The sequence below is a fragment of the Maniola hyperantus genome, chromosome 6 (genome assembly GCF_902806685.2).
Source record: "Maniola hyperantus chromosome 6, iAphHyp1.2, whole genome shotgun sequence".
NCBI lineage: Eukaryota > Metazoa > Arthropoda > Insecta > Lepidoptera > Nymphalidae > Maniola > Maniola hyperantus.
In genome coordinates, this window is record NC_048541.1 from 878020 (window position 1) to 902010 (window position 23991).

General features: G+C 41.8%; 2 protein-coding genes across 3 annotated transcripts; both read right to left on the reverse strand.

Annotated features, from left to right (window-relative positions):
• Window positions 1-23439, reverse strand: mus301 (mutagen-sensitive 301). Its single transcript, XM_069499334.1, has 16 exons — window positions 22594-23439; window positions 21950-22128; window positions 20792-20983; window positions 20367-20448; window positions 19584-19783; window positions 18508-18653; window positions 17245-17406; window positions 14973-15142; window positions 6750-6954; window positions 6052-6197; window positions 5515-5666; window positions 4275-4370; window positions 3681-3772; window positions 2110-2305; window positions 1071-1205; window positions 1-469 (listed from the first exon to the last, which is right to left on the reverse strand). Exons 1-16 carry the CDS (start codon window positions 23324-23326, stop codon window positions 398-400), a joined length of 2958 nt encoding a protein of 985 aa, XP_069355435.1. The 5' UTR covers window positions 23327-23439; the 3' UTR covers window positions 1-397.
• LOC138402493 (uncharacterized) lies at window positions 8013-14246 on the reverse strand. 2 transcript variants are annotated; one of them, XM_069499299.1, is made up of 2 exons: window positions 12939-14246; window positions 8013-9131 (listed from the first exon to the last, which is right to left on the reverse strand). In XM_069499299.1, exons 1-2 carry the CDS (start codon window positions 13462-13464, stop codon window positions 8314-8316), a joined length of 1344 nt encoding a protein of 447 aa, XP_069355400.1. In that variant the 5' UTR covers window positions 13465-14246; the 3' UTR covers window positions 8013-8313. The 2 variants fall into 2 exon arrangements, 1 of the variants encoding a protein (XP_069355400.1); XR_011236859.1 differs by lacking the exon at window positions 8013-9131 and adding an exon at window positions 10196-12161.
• Window positions 23440-23991: the final 552 nt, after the last annotated feature.

A 23991-nucleotide genomic window follows, 5' to 3' on the forward strand; every position in this document is an offset into this window, starting at 1 on the left:
TATAAATAATTTATTTACTGTCAATCAGCTTATTTCAAATTCATAAAAAAAATACTGTTTCTAATCAGTTGACATTATAAACTTTGTCTTGATCAAGGTACGTTATTTAAGCGTTATGAAGTATAAGTCCCGCAAATTCCTATTGCGCTGGAACCATGTCTTATTAACATCGGAATGACGTCATTTTGACAGCCGAAATAGAATAGAATAGAATGATGTTTATTCGAGGTATCAAATAGGTGGTACATGGTGTAGGCAATATCGTCCTGTACAGCAGTGAAATAAAAATATACCATCGCTCGAAACTTTAGTCTAGAGCTGACGTCACTAAAATGGCGGCCACGTGCATTAGCAATTTGCGGGACTTATATACCTAACAATAACTATTGTGATGGTGTCAAATCTTCAGTTCTTCCATTACGTCCTCGGCCTCTGCTCGCAGATTTTCCACTTTTTCAATAAGCATTACCTGAAAATTACAAACAACAATTTTAACACAAAGATGCTAATAAAAATGCTTATTGCATAAATAATGCAAAATGCAATACATTATTGTAGAGATTTTGAGCACTGTGATTGGCCAATTCACGGCCCGCTCCGCTCCACTCCGTCCCAAATGAAAAGGTACCTTTAAACTCTGCTTGAGTTTCAAGTAAGCCACCCTCAAACTAAGCGTAAAGCTTGTGCTAGGAGTAGGTTACGAACCGCCGACCTTTCAGATTTCAGTCCGTTCCTTTAACTTTTGAGCTCGTTGATTCGGACTGGAACAACCCGTGCTTTCGTGATTCTTTTCGTCAAAGGTTGCCTGGAAGAGATCGCTTTAGCGATAAGGCCGCCTTTGCATGCTACATCTATTAGAATAAGATACTGTATTGTGTTTTTTCAATGTTTACTTTGTGTTGTGTGCAAAGTGTCAATAAATAAATAAAAATAAAACCCTCCACCTCCCTCCACCAACCTCTCGGTTATATGGGCCGAGTCGCAGGGAGGCGCCCGATCCGCCCGCCTTCTTGACTCCCATTGATTCGGACTGGGTGTCTGTGCCATGAGCTCTCTCATCTTCCACTTACCCGAGCGGCACTGATGAGGTGGTCGGCGGCGGCGCGCGCCAGGTGCGCCACGTTGTTGGCCAGCTCGTCCGCGGACGCCTTCGCGATGTCTTCTATCCGCTTGTAGCCCGCGCGGACCAGCTGCAGCGCCCGCGCCTGACAATTGACATTAGTTAAAGGTTTATGTGATAGAGGCAAGCGCTCAAGCCATAGTACTTGCAAATAGGGTAATTTTGCCGTTTTTTGAAAAGTGCCTTAAGGTGACGCAGGACGCTCGACCGAAATTGGCAGCGCACGTGGGTAACATGTTTGCTTTTCACTTGACATTGTATGTGAAAGTTGAGAGGCACGATGATTTTCACCGAAATCAAGCGCGCGAAAAGGGTTCAGGAAAAGTATTTTTGAGAAAAAACTGCTGAATTTATGTTTGCAAAGTAAAATTATTTCAACTAATGAATAAATAAACTACGTCTAATGATAAATTGTTTTAGAATTTTCATATCCCTAATCTTATTTATTTACGCCCAAAGTTGTCATTAATTTAGTGTTAAAATAGGAATCTTTTGAGCCTCGTAACTTTTAAATCAATAAACCTAGATAATGACGAGATAAATCGATATAATTCTTAGTTTTGTGTGTACAATATCGAATATTGTTGTAATTTCCCTCCTACGTTTGTATGAAGAAAGCACCGAACTGAGTCCCCTTAATGCCAAAATCCTTCTCACATTTTTTTCTCGCTTGGTGTAAAATACCGTATTGCAGAACCAGCTTCCATATTCTGCATCCCTAAAACTACAATAATATTGGCACAATTTACGACAATTGCGAAACTTGTAACAAAACCTTGAGGCTCCATCAACACTGGCAGGCGTCTAATGTACGTAGGCCAGGTGGGGTATGAATATATATTTGACAGATATCGATTCAGTATTAAACCGAGAGCTTATTCACTCTAGTTCACTCTGTAGATTGGGTCTGTAGGAATAGGCAAAAAAGTTATTTAACAACTAGAAACGCATTGGCAGTTCTTCTGGCACTTTTGACTTGGTTCACCAACCTTTTTGACAGCTGGCAGCTCCATGAGCTGCTCAAGTTCTGGAGCGGCGCAGTGCCGCAGCCGCAGCGCCAGCTCTGCGAACAGCACCTTGAAGCTCCACAGTGGCTCCAGCTCCTCGCACAGCTTCTGCGCGCTGGACGCGAAGGCTGAGGCCGACGACATGATCGACTGGACCGTGCCGCGAGCTAGGTTATACCTAGGATTAGGAACAAAGGATCAAAATAATCACCAAAAAAAAAAGACACTAAGTACAAGTGTTTCTGTTTTTGCGGATACTAAAATAGAATAGAATAGAATGATTTTTTTATTCATGTAAACTTTTTAAAAGTGCTTATGAATAGTCAGGTAGTTTTAATTTACCACTGGTTCGGAATGCCGTTCCTACCGAGAAGAACCAGCAAGAAACTCGGCGGTTGCTCTTTTTAATTTTTCAATTTACAATGTTATTATACCGTACTATACAAGCCATTGCAGCCCCGTGCATTGCTGGAGCGAGTCAAATCCGAGCTTTTTTATCGTTTACATAGTCTGCGACTGTATAATATGCTTTTTTTAGGAGCATACTTTTAACACATTTTTTAAACTTGTGTAAAGGCAAGTCTAAAATTGCTTGTGGAATTTTATTATAAAATATTACACTCATTCCCACAAATGACTTTCCCACCTTCCAGAGGCGGAGCGCAGGAGTAGCTAGCTTATTTTTGTTTCTAGTTTGCCTATCATGGAGATCACTGATTTTTTTGTAACTGTGAATGTTTTGTCGTACAAAAATTATATTATTGTAAATATATTGGGAAGCTACTGTAAGAATACCTATTTCCTTAAATATTTCCCGTAGGGAATCGCGCGGTTTTAAATTATAAATTGCACGTATTGCCCTTTTTTGTAATACAAATAAAACTAACGTTCTATGCCACTGACGTTTGGGTAGTATAAAAGGCGGTCACTGAAAATCAGCGTTGGGGCGTCTGGTACCTCAGATATTTGCCATAAAGGTTTGTCTGAGGGGCCCGAGTGGGCCTGCCTGTGCGAGGTGTTGCACTGCTGCACAGGACGATATTGCCTACACCATGTATTATGATACCTCGAATAAACATTATTCTTTTCTATTCTATTCTAAATGCCCACACCCACCGAATAGGAGGCCGACGTCGATGACTTAACCACTATAGTACGCGACAGGTTCTGATGGCAATCGGGGCGTCCCCCCCCCCCACCTCATGCTCCGATTACCATCTCTACCTGTCGCGTATTATAGGGTATCACCGGGTTTTTATTGGTTCCTTGCTAATTGACCACCCGTACGTAGTCAAAATTCCCCGGATGCGTACAAAGCGATTTGCCTCCTCATTTCTAATTCGAACCGCCAAGATTTGGAACACCCTTCCACCATCAGTTTTCCCACCGAATTATAATATGGGTACCTTCAAGTCAAGAGTGAATAGGCATCTTCTAGGCAAGCGCGCTCCATCTTGGGCTGCATCATCACTTGCCACCAGGTCTGATTGCAGCCAAGCGCTAGTCTATGAATTAAAAAAAAACATTATTTCAAATTACTTGACAGCACTAACTTTTCAGCGACGCTGGGGAACGGCACCTGTCTCCAGAGATCACGCAGCATCATCGCCAGGTAGAATCTACTCAGGACACTTTCTGGAACATTCTGTACAAAATATCAAATATTACTTAAAGAAAAACCGACAAAGTGCGTGTCAGAGTCGCGCACCGAGGGTTCCGTACTCGGGTATTATTTCCGACATTTTGCACGATAAATCAAAATCTATTATGCATAAAAATAAACAAAAATCTGTTTTAGAATGTACATTTAAAGATACATATGATACCCCACTTGGTATAGTTATCTTACTTTGAAAATAGAAAATACTAATTATTTGTTCATAAGCACATTTCAAATTTTTTTATGATATAACCACAAATTAAAGGTTTTCGTATTTTTTCCTTTAGTTATGCTATAATACCTACTTATCCGCCAAATTTCATGATTCTAGGTCAACGGGAAGTACCCCATAGGTTTTCTTGACAGACACGACAGACGGTCAGACAAACAGACAACAAAGTGATCCTATAAGGGTTCCTTTTGTGGTACGGAACCCTATTAAAAACAGTCATCTAAAACTAGATCACAATAAAGTAGTTCTACTCACCGTAATAGGCTTTCCGGTCATCATTCGAATGGCATTCATCTCTGTGATGCCCAAGATCTTTGCAGTCTGCACACCTTCTTCGTCCAAGTTGCAGTACTGAAACAATAATACCGCCATGTCAAGTGATAAAACCTCTGGTATCGATTCATGTGCCGAACATTTTAGGTTATAATGCGTACAATATGAGATCTCACTCGCCATTTTCATTTTATGTGTCAATTGTCATGTCAAAAGTACGATTTTAGTCTTTATTTTAAAGGTGAACCGCGCTTATGACATGACAATTGGAAAAAAGGCGAATGAGTTCAAGAGTACACATATACAAGGGTTTGCATGAAAACAAAATCGTAAAATGTTGGCGGGGGACAGGGGAGAATGCTTTGTTGTGATTGGTGGACTCAAAAGTCACGTAATAAAAAAGTCACATATACAAGGGTTTGCATGAAAACAAAATCGTAAAATGTTGGCGGGGGACAGGGGAGAATGCTTTGTTGTGATTGGTGGACTCAAAAGTCACGTAATAAAAAAGTCACATATACAAGGGTTTGCATGAAAACAAAATCGTAAAATGTTGGCGGGGGACAGGGGAGAATGCTTTGTTGTGATTGGTGGACTCAAAAGTCACGTAATAAAAAAGTCACATATACAAGGGTTTGCATGAAAACAAAATCGTAAAATGTTGGCGGGGGACAGGGGAGAATGCTTTGTTGTGATTGGTGGACTCAAAAGTCACGTAATAAAAAAGTCACATATACAAGGGTTTGCATGAAAACAAAATCGTAAAATGTTGGCGGGGGACAGGGGAGAATGCTTTGTTGTGATTGGTGGACTCAAAAGTCACGTAATAAAAAAGTCACATATACAAGGGTTTGCATGAAAACAAAATCGTAAAATGTTGGCGGGGGACAGGGGAGAATGCTTTGTTGTGATTGGTGGACTCAAAAGTCACGTAATCAAGACAATGTGCGGAATGAGGGTACCGAACGCGCGTGGGCCGACTTTTATGCTAAGCAACTGCCTAAGCTTGGCGATCGGGGGTGTCCGGCTATTAGGCGTCTATAGTCAAAGTCAAATTATTTATTCAGAATAGGTACCATGTTAATTTATAAGATATATAAACGTACTTAAAACTTAAGCTTCGAGGGTTCCAAGCGCGCCCAAGTCTGAGAAGAGCCCACAACAAACATAGGCGGTGGTCTGTGTTGAGAGATATCTTCAATATGTGTTCATGAAATGTTACCAGCGCATAGTAATGCCTGTAGTCTGGTCGGATCGCGCTGTCGTGCGGCGTGACCAGGTACAGCAGGTGCAAGCTGCCCATCAGCACCAGGCTTCTGGAAGCCACGTCCAGGTCCAGCAGCAGCTGCTTAGCCACGCTGAGATCCATACATCCTGCACAACGTTACCACAGTTCATCACAGTTTGGGCACTTCTAACAACTCCCCTATGAACAAATACGTATAAAACTTGGACTCGGCACCCTCAAAAGCAGGCGAGAAAGAGGCGATCGAATTTAAAATTACAAAATACAAAATATTTATTATAATGTGCCAAATTTTGAGAGCATGTATTTGAGAAGGAGCAATCCTAGATTTAGGGGACATGATATGAAACTACAATATCAATTGCCATCGTCAAATTCATTAAAACACTTTCAGACTAGTTCTTAAAATCGTTAGTAGCCTATCACAAGCAGGTGATTCTAGTTTTGCTCGCGAGTATAGTTGGAATTCAGGCTGATTTCCAATAAGACTTGTCACTTGAATGAAATCGTTACCTTTGATAGCAGCTCTGCCGAGTGTACTGACAGTCAGGCTGACGTTGCCGTCGTCGACGCCGGAGCCACCGTTGCTGGGCTCCAAAGCGCCGCTCTTCAGCAACATACGAATAGAGTCGTCGCAAACTTCGTCCAACTCCAAACAACTACAAAATTGGGTATTTTCCTACTTTTGAATTTGATAAATATTATTACTTTATTATAATCTAGGATAAAAATAATGACGTACACTGAAAAAAATATCAAAATCCAACAAAGATTTACAAAGTTACAGGCATTTTAATTTTGAAATGGGAGGGTCATAAACTAGTAATTACTATTTTCAATTTTCGAACTAAGATAACTATATCAAGTGGGGTATCACATAAAAGTAAATAAAATGATTTTTATTTACTTTTATGCATCATAGTTATTGAATTGTCGAAAAAATACCACTGTAATACGGAACCCTCGGTGCGCGAACCTGTTTCGCACTTTAAAAATAAAAATCGTACATTTCAAAAATAAATAAAAATCATGATTTTTTAAGAATTATTCTCTTTAATAATGAATTCTAGCCCCATAAACTAGCGCTATACAAAAAATCACGCCATTTTATTACTACAGTCCAAGACCCTATTGCAGCTAAGCGCTAGTCGATACTGTTTTCTAAGAGACCCTGCTCAATAGTGGACCGACGATGGGTGTAGATATCGTACCTGTCTGCCGGTGCGATAGCCAGAAGAGTATTGGTCAGCAACCTCCGCAAAGTCTGCCTGTCTGCAGCCAAGTGCAGCGCGACTGCACTGAGCAGCAGCGAGCCGACGGCGGAGGACAATCTGCTGCACGCGGGCGGCAGGCCACTGGTCAGCACGAGGCGCAGCTTGTGCCACTCAGCAGCGCCGCTGATTATGATGCTCTCGCCTAGATTATCAGTACCCTTATTATAAATGCAAAAGTGTGTTTGTTTCTCCTTCAATTTAAGAAAAAAAAAAATCACCTCGCAACGGTGCAACGGATTGACATGTTTTTTGGTTAGCTTTCAGTTTTTAGCTTATTACAATTTTCGTAGGGATCTGTAATTTTTTTGAAAATAAAATATAGCCTATGTTACTGAGGAATAATGTAGCTTTCTACTAATGAAAGAATTTTCAAACTCCATTCAATCGTTCTAGAGATTACTTTCTACAATCAAATTTACAAGCTTTACCTCTTTATAATTATTATAGTATAGATGAATAAACATCAGGGGAACAGAGGGAAAGCTTCCTAACAAGTTCAATTCTGATAGTGACTGACGCTAGATTCAATGAACGTTGCGTAGATAAGTGCTGCGTGATCATTGCCGCGTCGTAGTCGGAGTATTGGCCCTGAGTTTTGCACGATATACATTGCGGGTTTAAAAATACTAAATCACTAAAAGTACAACTGTAAGGCAAATGTTTATTGGTATTGGATTGCGTTAAGGCAGTATATCTAATCTCTCTCTCTCCGGTCCTTCCTTCATTGCTGAAGATCGTGGTCCTGGCAAACTGCCCTCGAATGGCTTACCTGTTTCCATCGGCTTCTGTCGGTGGCCATTTTTACAATGTGATGAAATCCACACCTGCTGGACTCCTTTAGCTGGTCGGACCACCTAGTTGGTGAGCGGCCTCTCGGTCTTTTGCCCTCAGTGTTGCCCGTCACTATGAGCTTTTCTAAGCTGTCGTCCCCCCGCCGTATGATGTGGAAATATGAGAGTAATCGTTGGTAACATATGGAGGAGAGTCGAGCAGTGATCCCGAGTTGCGAAAGGATCGACACGTTTGTGCGCTTGGCAGTCCACGGAATCCGTAGCATCCGCCTCCAGCACCACATTTCAAACGCGTCTATTCTTTGCCTTTCTCTTGCTTTGATAGTCCATGTCTCTACTCCATACATAAAAATTGGGAAGATGAAGGCACGAACGAGACGGGTCTTGGTTTTGAGTGATATGCCTCTGTTTGTACCTTGGGCTGTTGGTTAGGCGCTGGTAAGTTTCGAACCTTCGTTCTTCTTGGCTGTCGCAATTGGGTTTGTGGAATCTTGAGTTTTCCTTTATTAACTTGTGTATTGAAATCGATGTAATGTAAAAGTCCGTTAACGTTACGTGTTGAAAATTCATCTGAAGCTTGTTAGTCCGTTTCCTGCCTAATGTCAGGCTGTCACATTATATGTCGTATCACTGTCACTGTCAATGTCTTTTGAGTAGACCACAGACCCAGTGCCTTGTCTATGATCTGTTTGTTTATATAGTTGTTGTGTTCACAACACGCTCCCCCCCGGGCTGATGTCGTCCGTAGGGAGAGGGCAGATGTTGTTGTAGGCCCGTGTAATTGTGCCCTTTTTGGTGAGTAGTACGGCAACTCTTCCAACTGAGTCTCCACCGTAGAAGATTTTTGTAACTCGACCCATAAGCCACAGAAGAGGTGGTTGAGTGCGGTCTCTTACTAAGACGAGAGACCCAACTTTGAGTTGACCATTTGACTGTCTCCATTTTGTTTTCGTCTGCAGCAACGAGACATACTCCAAGGAGTACCTCTGCCAAAAATGTTGGCGAAGTTGTTCCACCCGCTGATATCTCTGGAGTCGATTGATGTTCCTTTCCAGCAAATTTGGATGAGCTGCTGATAGAAGAGGTCGTCCGACTAGGAAGTGTGCTGGAGATAGGTAAGAGAGGTCGGAAGGATCGGATGATAGGGGGGTAAGAGGACGAGAATTTAAGATTGCCTCTATTTGCGCCAGGCAAGTGGCCATTTCCTCATAGTTGAAGTGGGTTAAGGAAAGTACTCTGCGTAAGTGGTGTTTCACGGATTTGACAGCCGCCTCCCAAATTCCGCCGAAGTTAGGGCTATACGCCGGGATACGCTTGAAGTTTATACCTTGGTCGATGAGTTGACATTGCACGAACTCTAAGCTATTTTTAAGAAACTGAGCGAGCTCATTGCACGCTCCAATGAAGGTAGTCCCGTTATCGGAAAATATGGTGGCAGGTTTTCCTCGCCTCGATGTGAAACGATTCAGAGCAGCCAGGAACGCCTCCTTTGTAAGATCCGTTACGAGTTCAAGATGTACTGCCTTTACTGCGAAACATACGAATACGCAAATGTAAGATTTTGTAAGTCTACCCCCCCTGCCCTTTCGGTCGAGTATAAGCACCGGCCCGGCATAGTCGACACCTGTGTTAATGAAAGGATGTTCCAGTTGCGTTCGCTCTTTGGGTAAATCTCCCATGATGGGCTGAACTGAAGACGCCTTGAATCTAAAACAACGAACACAAGAGTGTACAGTTTTTCTGGCTAGATTCCTTCCATTAATAGGCCAGTAGTTCTGTCTAACCGTGCATAAAAGAAGCTGAGGGCCGGCATGCATAAGAATTTTATGTTGTAAAACAAATAAAATTTTCGTGAGATGATGTTTGGAGCAAAGAAGAATGGGATGTTTGACGTCGTAAGTATAATAAGAATTTTTTAAACGACCCCCTACTCTTATGAGATTGTCAGAATCTAAAAATGGTGATAGTGATTTAAGTTTACTGTGTGAAGACAAAGATTGATCATTCTTTAACGATAAATATTCTTCAGGGAACATTTCCTTCTGAGCATGATGTAAAATGAGTTTACGAGATGTTTCAAGTTCGTTGAGGGTAAGATGATTTGTTTTGGTTTTGTGTTTACAATTGTGTATGAATTTATTCACGTAAGCTAAGATTCGAATTATTTTGTTGAAGTTACTATGCTTATGTATGAGTTGAAGAACTCTGTTTTCACTAACGTCTTCTGTATTTTGTGGTGTGACTGCGCACAATACAGTGTCTGAGTTTTTGTGTATCTCCGGAAATTTGATGTCCACTTCATGCAAAAACTCTGGCCCTGACCACCACAGGGCGGCTGTGCTGATGGAATCAGCCTTCACCCCACGAGAAACAAGATCCGCGGGGTTAGACTTGGAAGGCACGTAGTTCCACTTATGGCCGCTAGTGCTTTCTTGTATCTCACCAACTCTATTTCTGACGAACTGAATTGTTTGCGAAGATGAACTTGATAACCATGACAATACGATTGTTGAGTCAGACCAGAAATAGTGTTGATGGACATTGATTGTAAGAGCACTAACTGTCTTTTTCCAGAGTCTTGTAGCAAGCAACGCTGCGGATAGTTCTAAACGCGGTATTGTAGTTTTGGGCTTAATGGGCGCGACCTTATTTTTAGAAGTTAACAGTCTAACATTCACTGACCCATTATCATCTACCGTTCTTACATAAATACAACCGCCATAAGCGCGCTCGGATGCATCTGAAAATACGTGAATTTCAATAAGAGATGGGTTGCTGCATGACACCCATCTAGGAATTGTGATTGAATTTAAAATATGAAAGGTGTTTGCAATATCTAAGAAGTCCTTTTTTATGTCGGCAGGTGCTTCAGTATCCCAGTCACATTTGCAAATCCATAACGCTTGTATAACAAGTTTAGCTAATAGTACGCATGGACCAACAAGACCTAAAGGATCGAAGATTTGACTGATAATAGAAATGATATTGCGCTTTGTTAGCTTTTTCTTTGTGTCTATGTCAATGATGAAATTTAAATTGTCTGAAACTGAATTCCAATGAAGACCTAATGTTTTTGAAGGTGAGCTGTCACTCAACTTCAAATCAAGGGATTTTTCTGAGTTATCCTTTATGTCAGTGATAGCGTGTAAGACCTCAAGACTGTTAGACTGCCATTTGCGTAAGTTCATTTTTGCAGAGGCTAAAGTGTCTCTTACACCTTTGCAAAGAGTAATGACCGATTCTGTATAGTCACCTCCGGACAAAAAGTCATCCACATAAAAATCATGTTGGATGGCACGTTGAGTTGCAAGGTCCTCGGTTTCATCCGCAAGAGACACTAAACATTTTGTAGCCAGATAAGGGGCTGAGGCTGTGCCATATGTCACTGTATTAAGAGTGTAAGTTTGTAGGGCCTCATGCCGATGAAACCGAAAGACTATTTGTTGAAGTGACCTTTGACTTGGTTCTATGTAAATAGTACGGTACATTTTTTCAACGTCAGCAGAAACCACTATTTTGTGTTGCCTAAAGCGTATTAAGATTGAAAATATGTCGTCCTGTACGGTGGGACCTACCATCTGTATAGAATTAAATGATTTTTGGTTTAAAGTGGCAGCCGAGGCATCAAAGACCACTCGTAACCTCGTGGTTGTAGAATCACGAAGTACCCCATGATGAGGAAAATAGACGTTGGGTAAGTTAGATGTATGTTGATGTATGCTTTGGTTAAGAGTCATATGACCTAAATCGATGTATTCTTGAATGAATTGTGTGTATAAGTGTTTCAGGTTTGCATCCCTATCCAGCCGCCGCTCTAAAGAAAGAAAGCGAACCTTAGCAAGATTATAAGAATCTCCAAGCACCTCTGGCGATTCTTTAAGGGGAATTGTTACTATGAATCGACCATCTTTGTCGCGCCGAGTGGTGTCTTCAAAGATCTTCTCACATGCCTTTTCCTCTAGAGACATGCTATGCTGAGGTAATACAGAATCTAGTTGCCAGAAACGTGTAAGTGAAGACTCATCATTTTGTCCAATAAAGTGACAAAAATTGTTTGAAGTCTCTGATTGAGATGTCTTATTATGGCTAAGACAGCCTGATAAGAGCCATCCTAACTTTGAATCGCGAAGCTTTGGCTGATGTTTCCCTAAGTCGATTATGTTTATACCTAGGACACTCCAAAAGACCTCAGCTCCTACTAAAATATCAATTTCTGATGGTTCATTGAAAGACGGGTCGGCTAACTGAATGTTTTTAGGTATAGGAATATGCGTTGTATCTATGTAAGAAGAGGGTAAGTATTTTGTTATTTCTGCAATTATATAACAGCTTATGGCTTCTGTATAGCCACCATAATAAGATTCAATTACTAATTTACAAGACTCTGATATTAAAGAAGTTTGATTGTTGATACCATTAACTGTAGAGCTGACAGGCTTCTTTACTATCCCGAGCCTATCACTGAGCTGCTTTGTAACAAAATTGGCAGTACTTCCATTATCAAGCAACAGCCGTGCTGTGTGTAGCTCATTTCTGGCATCCCGAACACGCACCACAGCTGTGGATAATAATACATTTGGCTGATAAGATATTGAGGTTATGTCTGTGGACAGCGCTATCGCTGAGCTTGTAGGCTCCTTAGAGCTGTCATGCAGTAGCGTGTTGTGTTTCAGGTTACAGTATTTACAGTGAGTTAATCTACAGGTCTTCGATGTGTGTCCTGGCCTTAAGCAATTTTTACACAAACTCAGTTCAGTGACCTTTTTTGTACGAGACTCAACATCCAATTTTCTGAATGTTTCACAGCTGAATATGAAATGAAGTTGAGAGCAAAAGGGGCACTTGTATGGTTTTTGATGATCAGTGTAAGAAGTTTGTGTTTTGTTTTTATTTATGTCTGAAAATGTTGCAATGTTTGACTTATGTTTGTATTTATTGTTATCCTGTAGTGTTTCTAGTAAATCAGCTCTCTTAGTAATGAATTTTGTAAATTGTTGTAAGTTGGGTGTGCCTCTGAGGCCATTTCGATATTCTTCCCACTCACGACTGGTAGTGGAATCTAATTTCTTAGTCATAATGAAAATAATTAATATGTCCCAGTGGTCAGTGGGCATTCCTAGTGTCGTAAGAGCTCGCAAGTTCTTATTAGTTACATCGACCATGTTCCGCAATAAGTGACTTGATTCCTTTTGTATATGTTCTAAATCAAATAACGTTTGAAGGTGGTGATTAACCAAAAGACGCTCGTTGTCATACCTCTCAGTAAGCAATTGCCACCCTAACTTATAGTTATTTGCACTAAATTCTAATGATTGAATTGTCAAAGCAGCAGTACCTTTAAGCGCTGCCCGGAGATAATGAAACTTGTTTATGTCGCTTATGGAATTGTTGTTATGAATTAGAGAAAGATAGGTGTCTCTAAATTCGAGCCAGTGCTGATAATCTCCATCAAAGTGAGGTAGGTTTATCTTAGGTAACCTTACAAAATCATGTCTGCGTTCCTCATTGCTTTGTATGCTATCATCACTTAAAATGGATGACCGACGCCCATGTGTGTTTGGTTGTGGGCTGAGCAGCACTTGGGCCTCTGACAAAAGCCTAAAATATGTGCCATCGAACGCTTCGCGATCCTGATAGGCTGTTTCTGGGGGCTCCGTAAGCGTTTCGATTTCTGTTTGTAATGTGTCGAAATCACTATAAAGTTGCTCAATTTTCCGAAAACGATACTCTAACTCTTTAAATTGCACTTCACTCAATGATTCACTGGTTTGTAGAAGTGTTAGAAACGATGAAAATTGAGTTAATTTTGCTTTTATTGATCCCCGCTTTTTGACGAGATCTTTGATTTTTGCCTCGCTCATTTTGCTGTAGCAAGGCTAAATAACGTTATTATGAACTAATTACTAACTGTTTTTTATAAAAACTACGCAATTGATGTGATAAATAGTCTAAAATTGATCCGACAAAATAAGTTAACCTCACATTATTCTTTGTTGAAACTCGAAACTTACACAATAAGGGGGAAAACAGAGGATTCGTTTGCGGTCGGATTTGAAGCAATCCGTTTTGTAATTTGGTAATTATGGTTTTCTATGAATGTTAGGATGCAATAATGGTTTTTAGTTAACTATGAGGAAATATTCCACGTACGTAACGGAAATGAGGCAATATTGATATGAAGATTGTAGAAATTAGGAATTGTTAGGAAATAAGATAAAGGAACGGACTCACTCCAGAAGTTGGCTTGGACGACCGTTATGCTTCTGGGTCCACTCTGCTGCGAATTTTCTGCCGATTTCTTGGAAGATCGAAGAGTTTCTTCTTTGTTCGAAGGACCACTTGTTTGTACCTTGGGCTGTTGGTTAGGCGCTGGTAAGTTTCGAACCTTCGTTCTTCTTGGCTGTCGCAATTGGGTTTGTGGAATCTTGAGTTTTCCTTTATTAACTTGTGTATTGAAATCGATGTAATGTAAAAGTCCGTTAACGTTACGTGTTGAAAATTCATCTGAAGCTTGTTAGTCCGTTTCCTGCCTAATGTCAGGCTGTCACATTATATGTCGTATCACTGTCACTGTCAATGTCTTTTGAGTAGACCACAGACCCAGTGCCTTGTCTATGATCTGTTTGTTTATATAGTTGTTGTGTTCACAACACGAAGCTTGTTAGTCCGTTTCCTGCCTAATGTCAGGCTGTCACATTATATGTCGTATCACTGTCACTGTCAATGTCTTTTGAGTAGACCACAGACCCAGTGCCTTGTCTATGATCTGTTTGTTTATATAGTTGTTGTGTTCACAACACCTCTGTTCTTCCAAATCCCAATTAATCCTGTCATGGCATTTTTCGCCATCGCAATGTATCTAATAATATAGTAAATCTAAGATAAAAATTTAGCGCCATTATTAGATATCTAAGTATATCTAATAATGGCGCTAAATTTTTGCCAGCGTTCTAATAACATTCTGTATATTTTGTTCTAACTACCGCCTCACCAGCCTCACACACCCCGGCGCGGCCCGCTCGGCCCACCATCTGCTTGTACGCCCCCAGGGATATGAACTCGCGCCCCACGAGCGGCGCCCGCACTATGACTCGCTTCGCAGGCAGGTTCACTCCGGCTGCCAGCGTCGACGTGCAGCACACTACGGAGATCACTCCTGATCTATACATGAACTACTCACCAGCCTCACACACCCCGGCGCGGCCCGCGCGGCCCACCATCTGCTTGTACGCCCCCAGGGATATGAACTCGCGCCCCACGAGCGGCGCCCGCACTATGACTCGCTTCGCAGGCAGGTTCACTCCGGCTGCCAGCGTCGACGTGCAGCACACTACGGAGATCACTCCTGATCTATACATGAACTACTCACCAGCCTCACACACCCCGGCGCGGCCCGCGCGGCCCACCATCTGCTTGTACGCCCCCAGGGATATGAACTCGCGCCCCACGAGCGGCGCCCGCACTATGACTCGCTTCGCAGGCAGGTTCACTCCGGCTGCCAGCGTCGACGTGCAGCACACTACGGAGATCACTCCTGATCTAGTCAAGAATGGTCTTATGACAAAACCGTATTATGACACTTTTTAAATAATTTTAAATTTTTGTGTGGAGGATTTTGATGGCCTTGGTGCGCTCTGGACGCGTCTGATCGCTAACAGGGATACCTGGAAGAAAAAGGGGGAGGCCTTTGCCCGCGTTTGGGATGACCTCTGAAAACAAAAAGGTACTAATAATTTGAAAAAAAAAAAAAAAAATAATAATAATAAAAAAAAAAAAAAAAAAAATTTAGAGGTAGGCTTATTTATTTATTTATTATTGTCGCATTAGGATCAAATTAAGACACTTTTCAACAAAGTAAAATACCCTGTTGGTTGGCGGTACGGCTGTGGTAACTAGCCACGGCCGCAGTGTAATATGTACGAATTGTCAGTTTAAGCGTAGCATGTTCATATTAGCTGTAACATAAAAATGCAACTCAATATAATATATCGAAGTAGGTTGCCTGCACATCGGATTGAAAGAGAGGTGATGCAAAATTATGTAGGTTAGGTAGTTAAGCAATAAGATTTAAACAATAGTATGTAAGATTTCTTTATTGGTGTTGTTAGTCCATAAGGGGAGTAGATCATGAGCCGGCTCTCAATAAACATCTTCCACCGTTGCCGCATTTAATTATTACCATACGGCCACAACATATCTCAGCAGAGGTCGTCAACACGTCACTTATCTATCCACCTATCACCTGTTATCGGTTAGATCGCATCGCTACCTGAAGGCGTGTTCCAGCAAGCTCCTCTCGTCCCCCGCCAGGCCCGCGTGGTGGAAGGCCACCCCAAAGCGCACACACTGCAGGAGGTTCGAGCCCGCGCCCTCGGCTCGCAAGGCGCGCTGCAACATTGCACGCTCCTCCACGCGGTGGTTCCACATCTCTCTATCACCTGTTATCGGTTAGATCGCATCGCTACCTGAAGGCGTGTTCCAGCAAGCTCCTCTCGTCCCCCGCCAGGCCCGCGTGGTGGAAGGCCACCCCAAAGCGCACACACTGCAGGAGGTTCGAGCCCGCGCCCTCGGCTCGCAAGGCGCGCTGCAACATTGCACGCTCCTCCACGCGGTGGTTCCACATCTCTCTATCACCTGTTATCGGTTAGATCGCATCGCTACCTGAAGGCGTGTTCCAGCAAGCTCCTCTCGTCCCCCGCCAGGCCCGCGTGGTGGAAGGCCACCCCAAAGCGCACACACTGCAGGAGGTTCGAGCCCGCGCCCTCGGCTCGCAAGGCGCGCTGCAACATTGCACGCTCCTCCACGCGGTGGTTCCACATCTCTCTATCACCTGTTATCGGTTAGATCGCATCGCTACCTGAAGGCGTGTTCCAGCAAGCTCCTCTCGTCCCCCGCCAGGCCCGCGTGGTGGAAGGCCACCCCAAAGCGCACACACTGCAGGAGGTTCGAGCCCGCGCCCTCGGCTCGCAAGGCGCGCTGCAACATTGCACGCTCCTCCACGCGGTGGTTCCACATCTCTCTATCACCTGTTATCGGTTAGATCGCATCGCTACCTGAAGGCGTGTTCCAGCAAGCTCCTCTCGTCCCCCGCCAGGCCCGCGTGGTGGAAGGCCACCCCAAAGCGCACACACTGCAGGAGGTTCGAGCCCGCGCCCTCGGCTCGCAAGGCGCGCTGCAACATTGCACGCTCCTCCACGCGGTGGTTCCACATCTCTCTATCACCTGTTATCGGTTAGATCGCATCGCTACCTGAAGGCGTGTTCCAGCAAGCTCCTCTCGTCCCCCGCCAGGCCCGCGTGGTGGAAGGCCACCCCAAAGCGCACACACTGCAGGAGGTTCGAGCCCGCGCCCTCGGCTCGCAAGGCGCGCTGCAACATTGCACGCTCCTCCACGCGGTGGTTCCACATCTCTCTATCACCTGTTATCGGTTAGATCGCATCGCTACCTGAAGGCGTGTTCCAGCAAGCTCCTCTCGTCCCCCGCCAGGCCCGCGTGGTGGAAGGCCACCCCAAAGCGCACACACTGCAGGAGGTTCGAGCCCGCGCCCTCGGCTCGCAAGGCGCGCTGCAACATTGCACGCTCCTCCACGCGGTGGTTCCACATCTCTCTATCACCTGTTATCGGTTAGATCGCATCGCTACCTGAAGGCGTGTTCCAGCAAGCTCCTCTCGTCCCCCGCCAGGCCCGCGTGGTGGAAGGCCACCCCAAAGCGCACACACTGCAGGAGGTTCGAGCCCGCGCCCTCGGCTCGCAAGGCGCGCTGCAACATTGCACGCTCCTCCACGCGGTGGTTCCACATCTCTCTATCATACGGGAATGAAGGTGGTTCAATAGGCCGAAGATTTGATAAAACTTCAAATAGGCAAAGCTCATACGTATTCGTATTTTAAATAAATAATAAATAAATAAATAAACTTTTATTTCAGGCATAAGTACACCCATAATTGTGTGTTAGTACAGAAACAATTCCTTAACCTATGTTAGTACCTACTTATTACTAGCTTAAACTTAACTTAACAACTAATTCTACTACTATTAAAACTAATCCTATTTATAACGCCCGAGGGAGTCTCTTTGCGCCTATGTGCGCACCACTCCAGCACCTCCAGAGAGGGCTGTCCAATTTCATGGACAATGCGCTGAGGAGAGTGTTGGTACTCCTCAACAGCCTGCTCATCATGGACGCGGCACGCTTGCGCAATTCAGCATTGCAGCATCCGCAAACATTGCCGACGCACTGCAGTGTCGAGGCTTCCTCAACACCGCCCTCAGCACATTGTTGTATTGAACGCGCAGGGCACTGTAGGTCCGCTGCGTGTAGTTCGTGTAGGGTATTTTAATATCCCTACTTAAGTTTTTCTTAGTTCGTCGCGTTTTTTCTTACGCGTTTTCCCCAGAAGATTTCTGCGATTTGTTTATCTTTTACGTAAACTAAGGAAAACTAAAGTACAGTGTAACTCTATATAGCGAAATTGAAGAGACCAGGATATTTCATCTAAATATATAAAAAGAAAAGGTGACTGACTGACTGACGGTCTGACTGACTGATCTATCAACACACGGTTCAAACTACTGAGCTATTATGACGTAGGCAAAGGGGGTGAAATAGGGGTTTAAAATTTGTGTAGTCCACGCGGACGTAGTCACGAGCATAAGGTAGTTCCGTTATAAAGAATTTTCGTTTAACGGAGAGTAAAACAGTTACAAATAAAACCTTAGCAATTACAGACGGACACGTTTAAGTGCGGAAACCAGCCCACAGCGAAGAATGAAGAACCTTTGCAATTTCTACGGTTTAAGGAGTTTTTCGTTAAATAGAAGTTCGCAATATAGAGTATGCACTATATGTATATCGATTGCAGCAATAGTGATATTAATTATATTAACTAAAAAAATAAAATTACCGCCTTTGCAGTTTACAGAGCAACGCGGCGACGTTTTCGCAGTTGCGTTTAGTGGGGCAGAACACGAGGCACGACGCCTGTGGCACCACTTCTGACACCAGACCACCCAAATAGTCTGGGTCCAACGTAGCCCCAGCTGTTGAGTACTGCCAACACGATAAAATTACTACTATATGAAAAACAAGAGGTACAGTTGCACAGATTCCCAATTTAATTTATTAAAAAGTGTAGATGTAAAAAAGCATTATTTTTAGTTAATTTTAACTTGTTAAAATAGTAGGAGAGATTATGACTCGCTAAAATAGTGGGGGAGATTACGACTCGCTAAAATAGTACTACAGTCCAAATCATAAAAACAGCAAGTGCTATAGCATTTAAACGGTAGAGTAGGAGAGATTATGAGTTGCTCAAATAGAACGAGAGATTAAGACTCGCTAAAATATAGCAGGAGAAATTAGCTCACTAAATCTGTAGGAAATTGCTAATATTTTAGGAAATCATGACACGCTAAAATTATAGAAAGAGTAGAGAGAGAGAAACCAACAAACAAACAAACAAACACATTTTCGCAGCAGTACCCTTATTTTAAATGCGAAAGTGTTTGTTTGTTACTTTGTCCTTCAATCACGTCGTAACGGTGCAACGGATTGACGTGATTTTTTGCATGGGTATAGATAAAGACCTGGAGAGTGACATAGGCTACTTTTTATACCGAACAATCAAAGAGTTCCCACGGGATTTTTAAAAAACCTAATTCCACGCGGACGAATTCGCGGGCACCGGCTAGTTTATAATAAGGGTAGGTGCTGATTATGTCTCACTGAAATTGTAGGAGATATCTCGTATCTCTGTATTGCATCGTACGTATCGTATCGTATCGAATGGCGACCTCGCACCGGAAGACGCAGCGTTGGAAGACCCCCCCACTAGGTGGACGGACGACATCAGACGAGTCGCAGGGAGCCGCTAGATCCAGATTCCAGGCGGCGCAAGACCGTGGCGTGTGGAAGTCCCTACAAGAGACCTATGTCCAGCAGTGGACGTCTATTGGTTGTTGATGATGATCTAGTACTCACATCGAAGGCCAATTGTCTGTCGGGAACTATTTCCATGGAGCCATCCCTCCATACAATTCTATGCAGCATGTCCCGAAGTTTAACATACTCTGTCAACTCCACCGGCCGAAATTGCTTCTCATAGACATCTGCGTTCAGAAACTTGGCTATGTCGGGGAGATTGCCTATTGTAGCACTCATGCCTACTATTTGTATGCCCTCTGAAATTTTTTAAATCAATCTGTAGGTCTAGCGTAAAGGCATACAAATGCCGCAAATTGCTAATGCGCGTGGCCGCCATTTTAGTGACGTCAGCACTATATTTATATTTCGGCTGACGTCCAAATGACGTCATTTCGATGTTAATGAGACATGGTTCCAGCGCATTAGCAATTTGCGGGACTTACACCATAGTTCACTTTTTGATTGTCAATAATTGTGGAATTTGTAAGATAAAATGTATGTAATGGGGTCTGGTGATAATTATTTATGTAAACTTAAAACTAAAGCTATGAGGGTTCCAAACGCGCCCTGGTCTACAACAACTGAAACACCCATTTAATTAGAAATTTTAATTAGAATAAAATAGTAAATCAAGACAGATTATTTTAGGACTACATTGTGACTAATTCCGTTGTACACAATATCTAAACTAAACTAAAATGACACGTCTAAATCTATTGCTATCCCTTTCATAATATTGCTTGCGGAAAAGGACAGCACTTGATTTAGACGTGTTAATTTAGTTTAGATTAGAGATGGTGTAAGAGAATCGGCCCCATTGTATATCTGTTTGATACTCACGATTAGCAAATATAACAGTGGTCAACAATGTTTCAAGAGTGCTGCCTCGCCCAGACTCTCCTATCAGATGTAGTTCATCTACCTGAAAAAATTATCAGGAGTTTCCATAGGACCAGAGTTCTTGCAAAACATTATTGTCATAATACATTTTATATCACAGTTGTTTTTGCCGGACCGTTGTGGGGGATGGTGGAGCTGGTCTAGGTAGGGACTTAGGTAGGGTTAGTTAGGGTTGTCTAGTCTCATTAGAGACGTTGGTGTCTGTTTACTCGTAGTGCGAGAGTATCGTTAGTGCGCCCACGAAAGCTCAGTTAATCTAATAGGTTGTAATCCTAACTTATTCCAATTCGTCATCATCATCATCATCATCATTATCCTATGAAGGTGGCAGTTATGCCTTCATATTATGTATTATACCCACTTACCACAATCAGTCCAATTTCATTCAACCTCCCCAGTTCTATCAGACTCCTGACCAAGGCTAAGCCCTTCTCAATGGTGGCAATATAAATGCTGTTCTTTTTGCGCCTCTTCTTTGGAGGTATGTGACCCTTGCCCGCTGCATACTCCTCCACTAGAAACTCTAGTTGTAGCGCAAATGGTGCTAAGGACCAGATCTGAAAATTAGCTCTTATACACATAAAATATTTACTTAAAATAAATATTAAAAATATGTGATGACTTGAGATCTTCAAGTCAAGAGTGAATAGGCATCATCACTTGCCACCAGCGGGGTGATTCGCTAACTCAGTTTCTAACACTGAATGATAGGCACGGAGCTCATTTTTTAATCCGTTGAAGGTTTTCTACGAAAAAATATTTTGATATCACCCAGTGAAGCAGCAATGTAGAACTAATCAACATCGGTGTCTATCATTTAGTGTTAGACATTGAGTTAGAGAATCACCTAGCAGGTCTGATTGCAGCCAAGCGCTACTCTATAAATTAAAAAAAAAACATGATTCCAAAAAGAAGTGCATGTCAGAAATCAAACCTCAGTTTGTGATTCAGTCATGCCCCAATGGCCATGATTTTTCTGCATGCACATAGTTAAAGTGGACATAGGCTACTTTTTAGGGTTCCGTAACTCAAAAGGAAAAACGGAACCCTTATAGGATCACTTTGTTGTCTGTCTGTCTGTCTGTCAGTCTGTCAAGAAACCTACAGGGTACTTCCCGTTGACCTAGAATCATCAAATTTGGCAGGTAGGTAGGTCTTATAGCAGACATTTGGGGAAAAATCTGAAAACCGCGATTTGTGGTTACATCACATAAAAAAAATTAAATTGTGGTCATGAACTAAAAATTAGTATTTTCAACTTTCGAAGTGAGTGACTATATCAAGTGGGGTATCATATGAAAGGTCTTCACCTGTAGGTACATTCTAAAACAGATTTTTATTTATTTTTAAGCATCATACTTTTTAAATTTTCGTGCAAAATGTGGAAAAAATACGACTTTAGTATGGAACCCTCATTGCGAGAGCCTGACTCGCACTTAGCCGGTTTTTATTATCTAAAAAATCGAAGTTCCCACGGGATTTATAAAAAACTTAATCCTTAGCTAGTATACACAAAAACTTACTTTTTCCTGTACTATAGCCACAAAAGGCAAAATAAAGAGTGCATTCTGTTTCCTGTTGAGCACCTCCCGCAGCATGAGCACCTCAGCCACCAGGGTCTTGCCTCCACTAGTGGGCAGAGCATAAATCAGGTTACGTCTCTCTCTTATTGCATCTAAACTGAGGCACTCCTCTTGCCAGTCTAAAAATACATAGAAAATAATGTACTACCGACTATTATAGACTAACTCATTAGTCTATCTGTTATCTATTCATGGCCCACGGCTTTTATTTTTTATTGAACCACCAAATAGAATCATACAAAAAAATATTACATTATTCAAATCCTAGGTGCTAAGTTATTATATAATTCAAATTATAGGCAGCTACAGCATGCAAATTTAAGACAAATGAGTTGGGCGTAAGAACTTAACCAATTTAGACAAAATTTGGTACATACCACTTTACCTACATTTCAAAGATGGACATGGGCTACTTTTCTATCCTGTAAAATCAAAGAGTTCCCACAGAATCTTTAAAAACTTAAATACACACAACAAAGTTGCATGATAGAATACAAAATTTATAATATGATGGAGGCCTCAAGTAAGTTCATTTTCTTTATACTTACTAACTAACCAGTCCATACTCCCGAATTATAACTTACCATAAAACTTCTCAATATTCCTATAAGTTTTAAATAACCCTTTCACCATGATTGGAAGACCATAAAAAGTATTTGATTTTACATATTCTTGATATAACTTTGGTTTCAACAAGTCGTTTGTCTTTAGAATTTTTTGTTCAGAGACAATATCACTTTCTCTTATATCTAGTAAAAAGGAATCTCTAGTTTCAAACAATGAGCTTCTATTTTCATTATTTATATTACTTATTGATTGATTTATCATATTAAAGCTTTCTTCAATTTCATCTCTTAGTAATTTCTCACATCTAGAAGTTAATAGAGTTGTATTCGTATGATTAATCATTACCTTTTGATCTAGTTCAGATATTTCATCCATATTTACAGAGTTGTCCACACAACTATTTATCTTTGAATTTCCACTAATATTATTACAGTGCTTACTGGCTACAAATGAGTCCCAGTTCTCCGACTCCAAGACGCCGGGCGAACATGGTATCTCACTGCATATTGAACCGTTACTCCTTGTATCGCACAAAAACTCGACTTGGTTACATGGTAAGCATGGAGATTCAGCTTTTTCCACCACCGTGGGAGAATCGCTTATACTTATTGGCGTACTATTAAGGAGATACTCGCTCGTTTCTTTAATCACTAACTTAGGAAGTTTGGCTTTTCTTATACCGAGAGTTCCACGCCCACGACGTTTCGGTGTCAACTGGTGGCCATGAATATTCCCATTGCATGAATTCATTTCTATCTATTTAAAACAGTAATTTCATTTCAACAATCCATGGAAAACTTTTAACGTGAAGACGCGGGCCGAGAAAAATTTCAAAACAAACAAGAAAAGAAAAATAAAAATGACAATCAATGACAATGACATTGACGTACCTAAACCATAAAGTAAACGTTGCATATTTGCATATTGTGGTTGGCTTTGGTTGATCGTGCTTGCTCCGTTCAAAATTCAGATTTTTAAAAACAATCTTTTTTTAAATTCTTACTTTTAAAATTATATATAGTTAGTTACTATTAAAATATACATTATTTAGGTACCAAAATGACAATTTTCTTAGTAAAATTTTCGTAGTACCTACCGATTTTTATTTATTAGATTTTATAAGTTTCCGTTATCATCTTGTATATCTGCTCAGTAAAATAAAGTCAATGGCTCTACAGAGGTCATATTGGTTCGTAAGCGCTCTCAACGCCAGTGCTAAGCTCAACCCTAGGCTCCAATATACATTTACTCTTTGGCTCAAACCAAGCTCAAACTATTACCAGTTAAAGTGACTCAGACATTGATTTATTAACTACCTAAATCAATGAACTCAGATTACTTAGCAGAGGTGCAAAGAGCTCGTTGGTTGCTAGCTTATTGTAAAATATAACTTACCTTACCTAAGATCATATTAT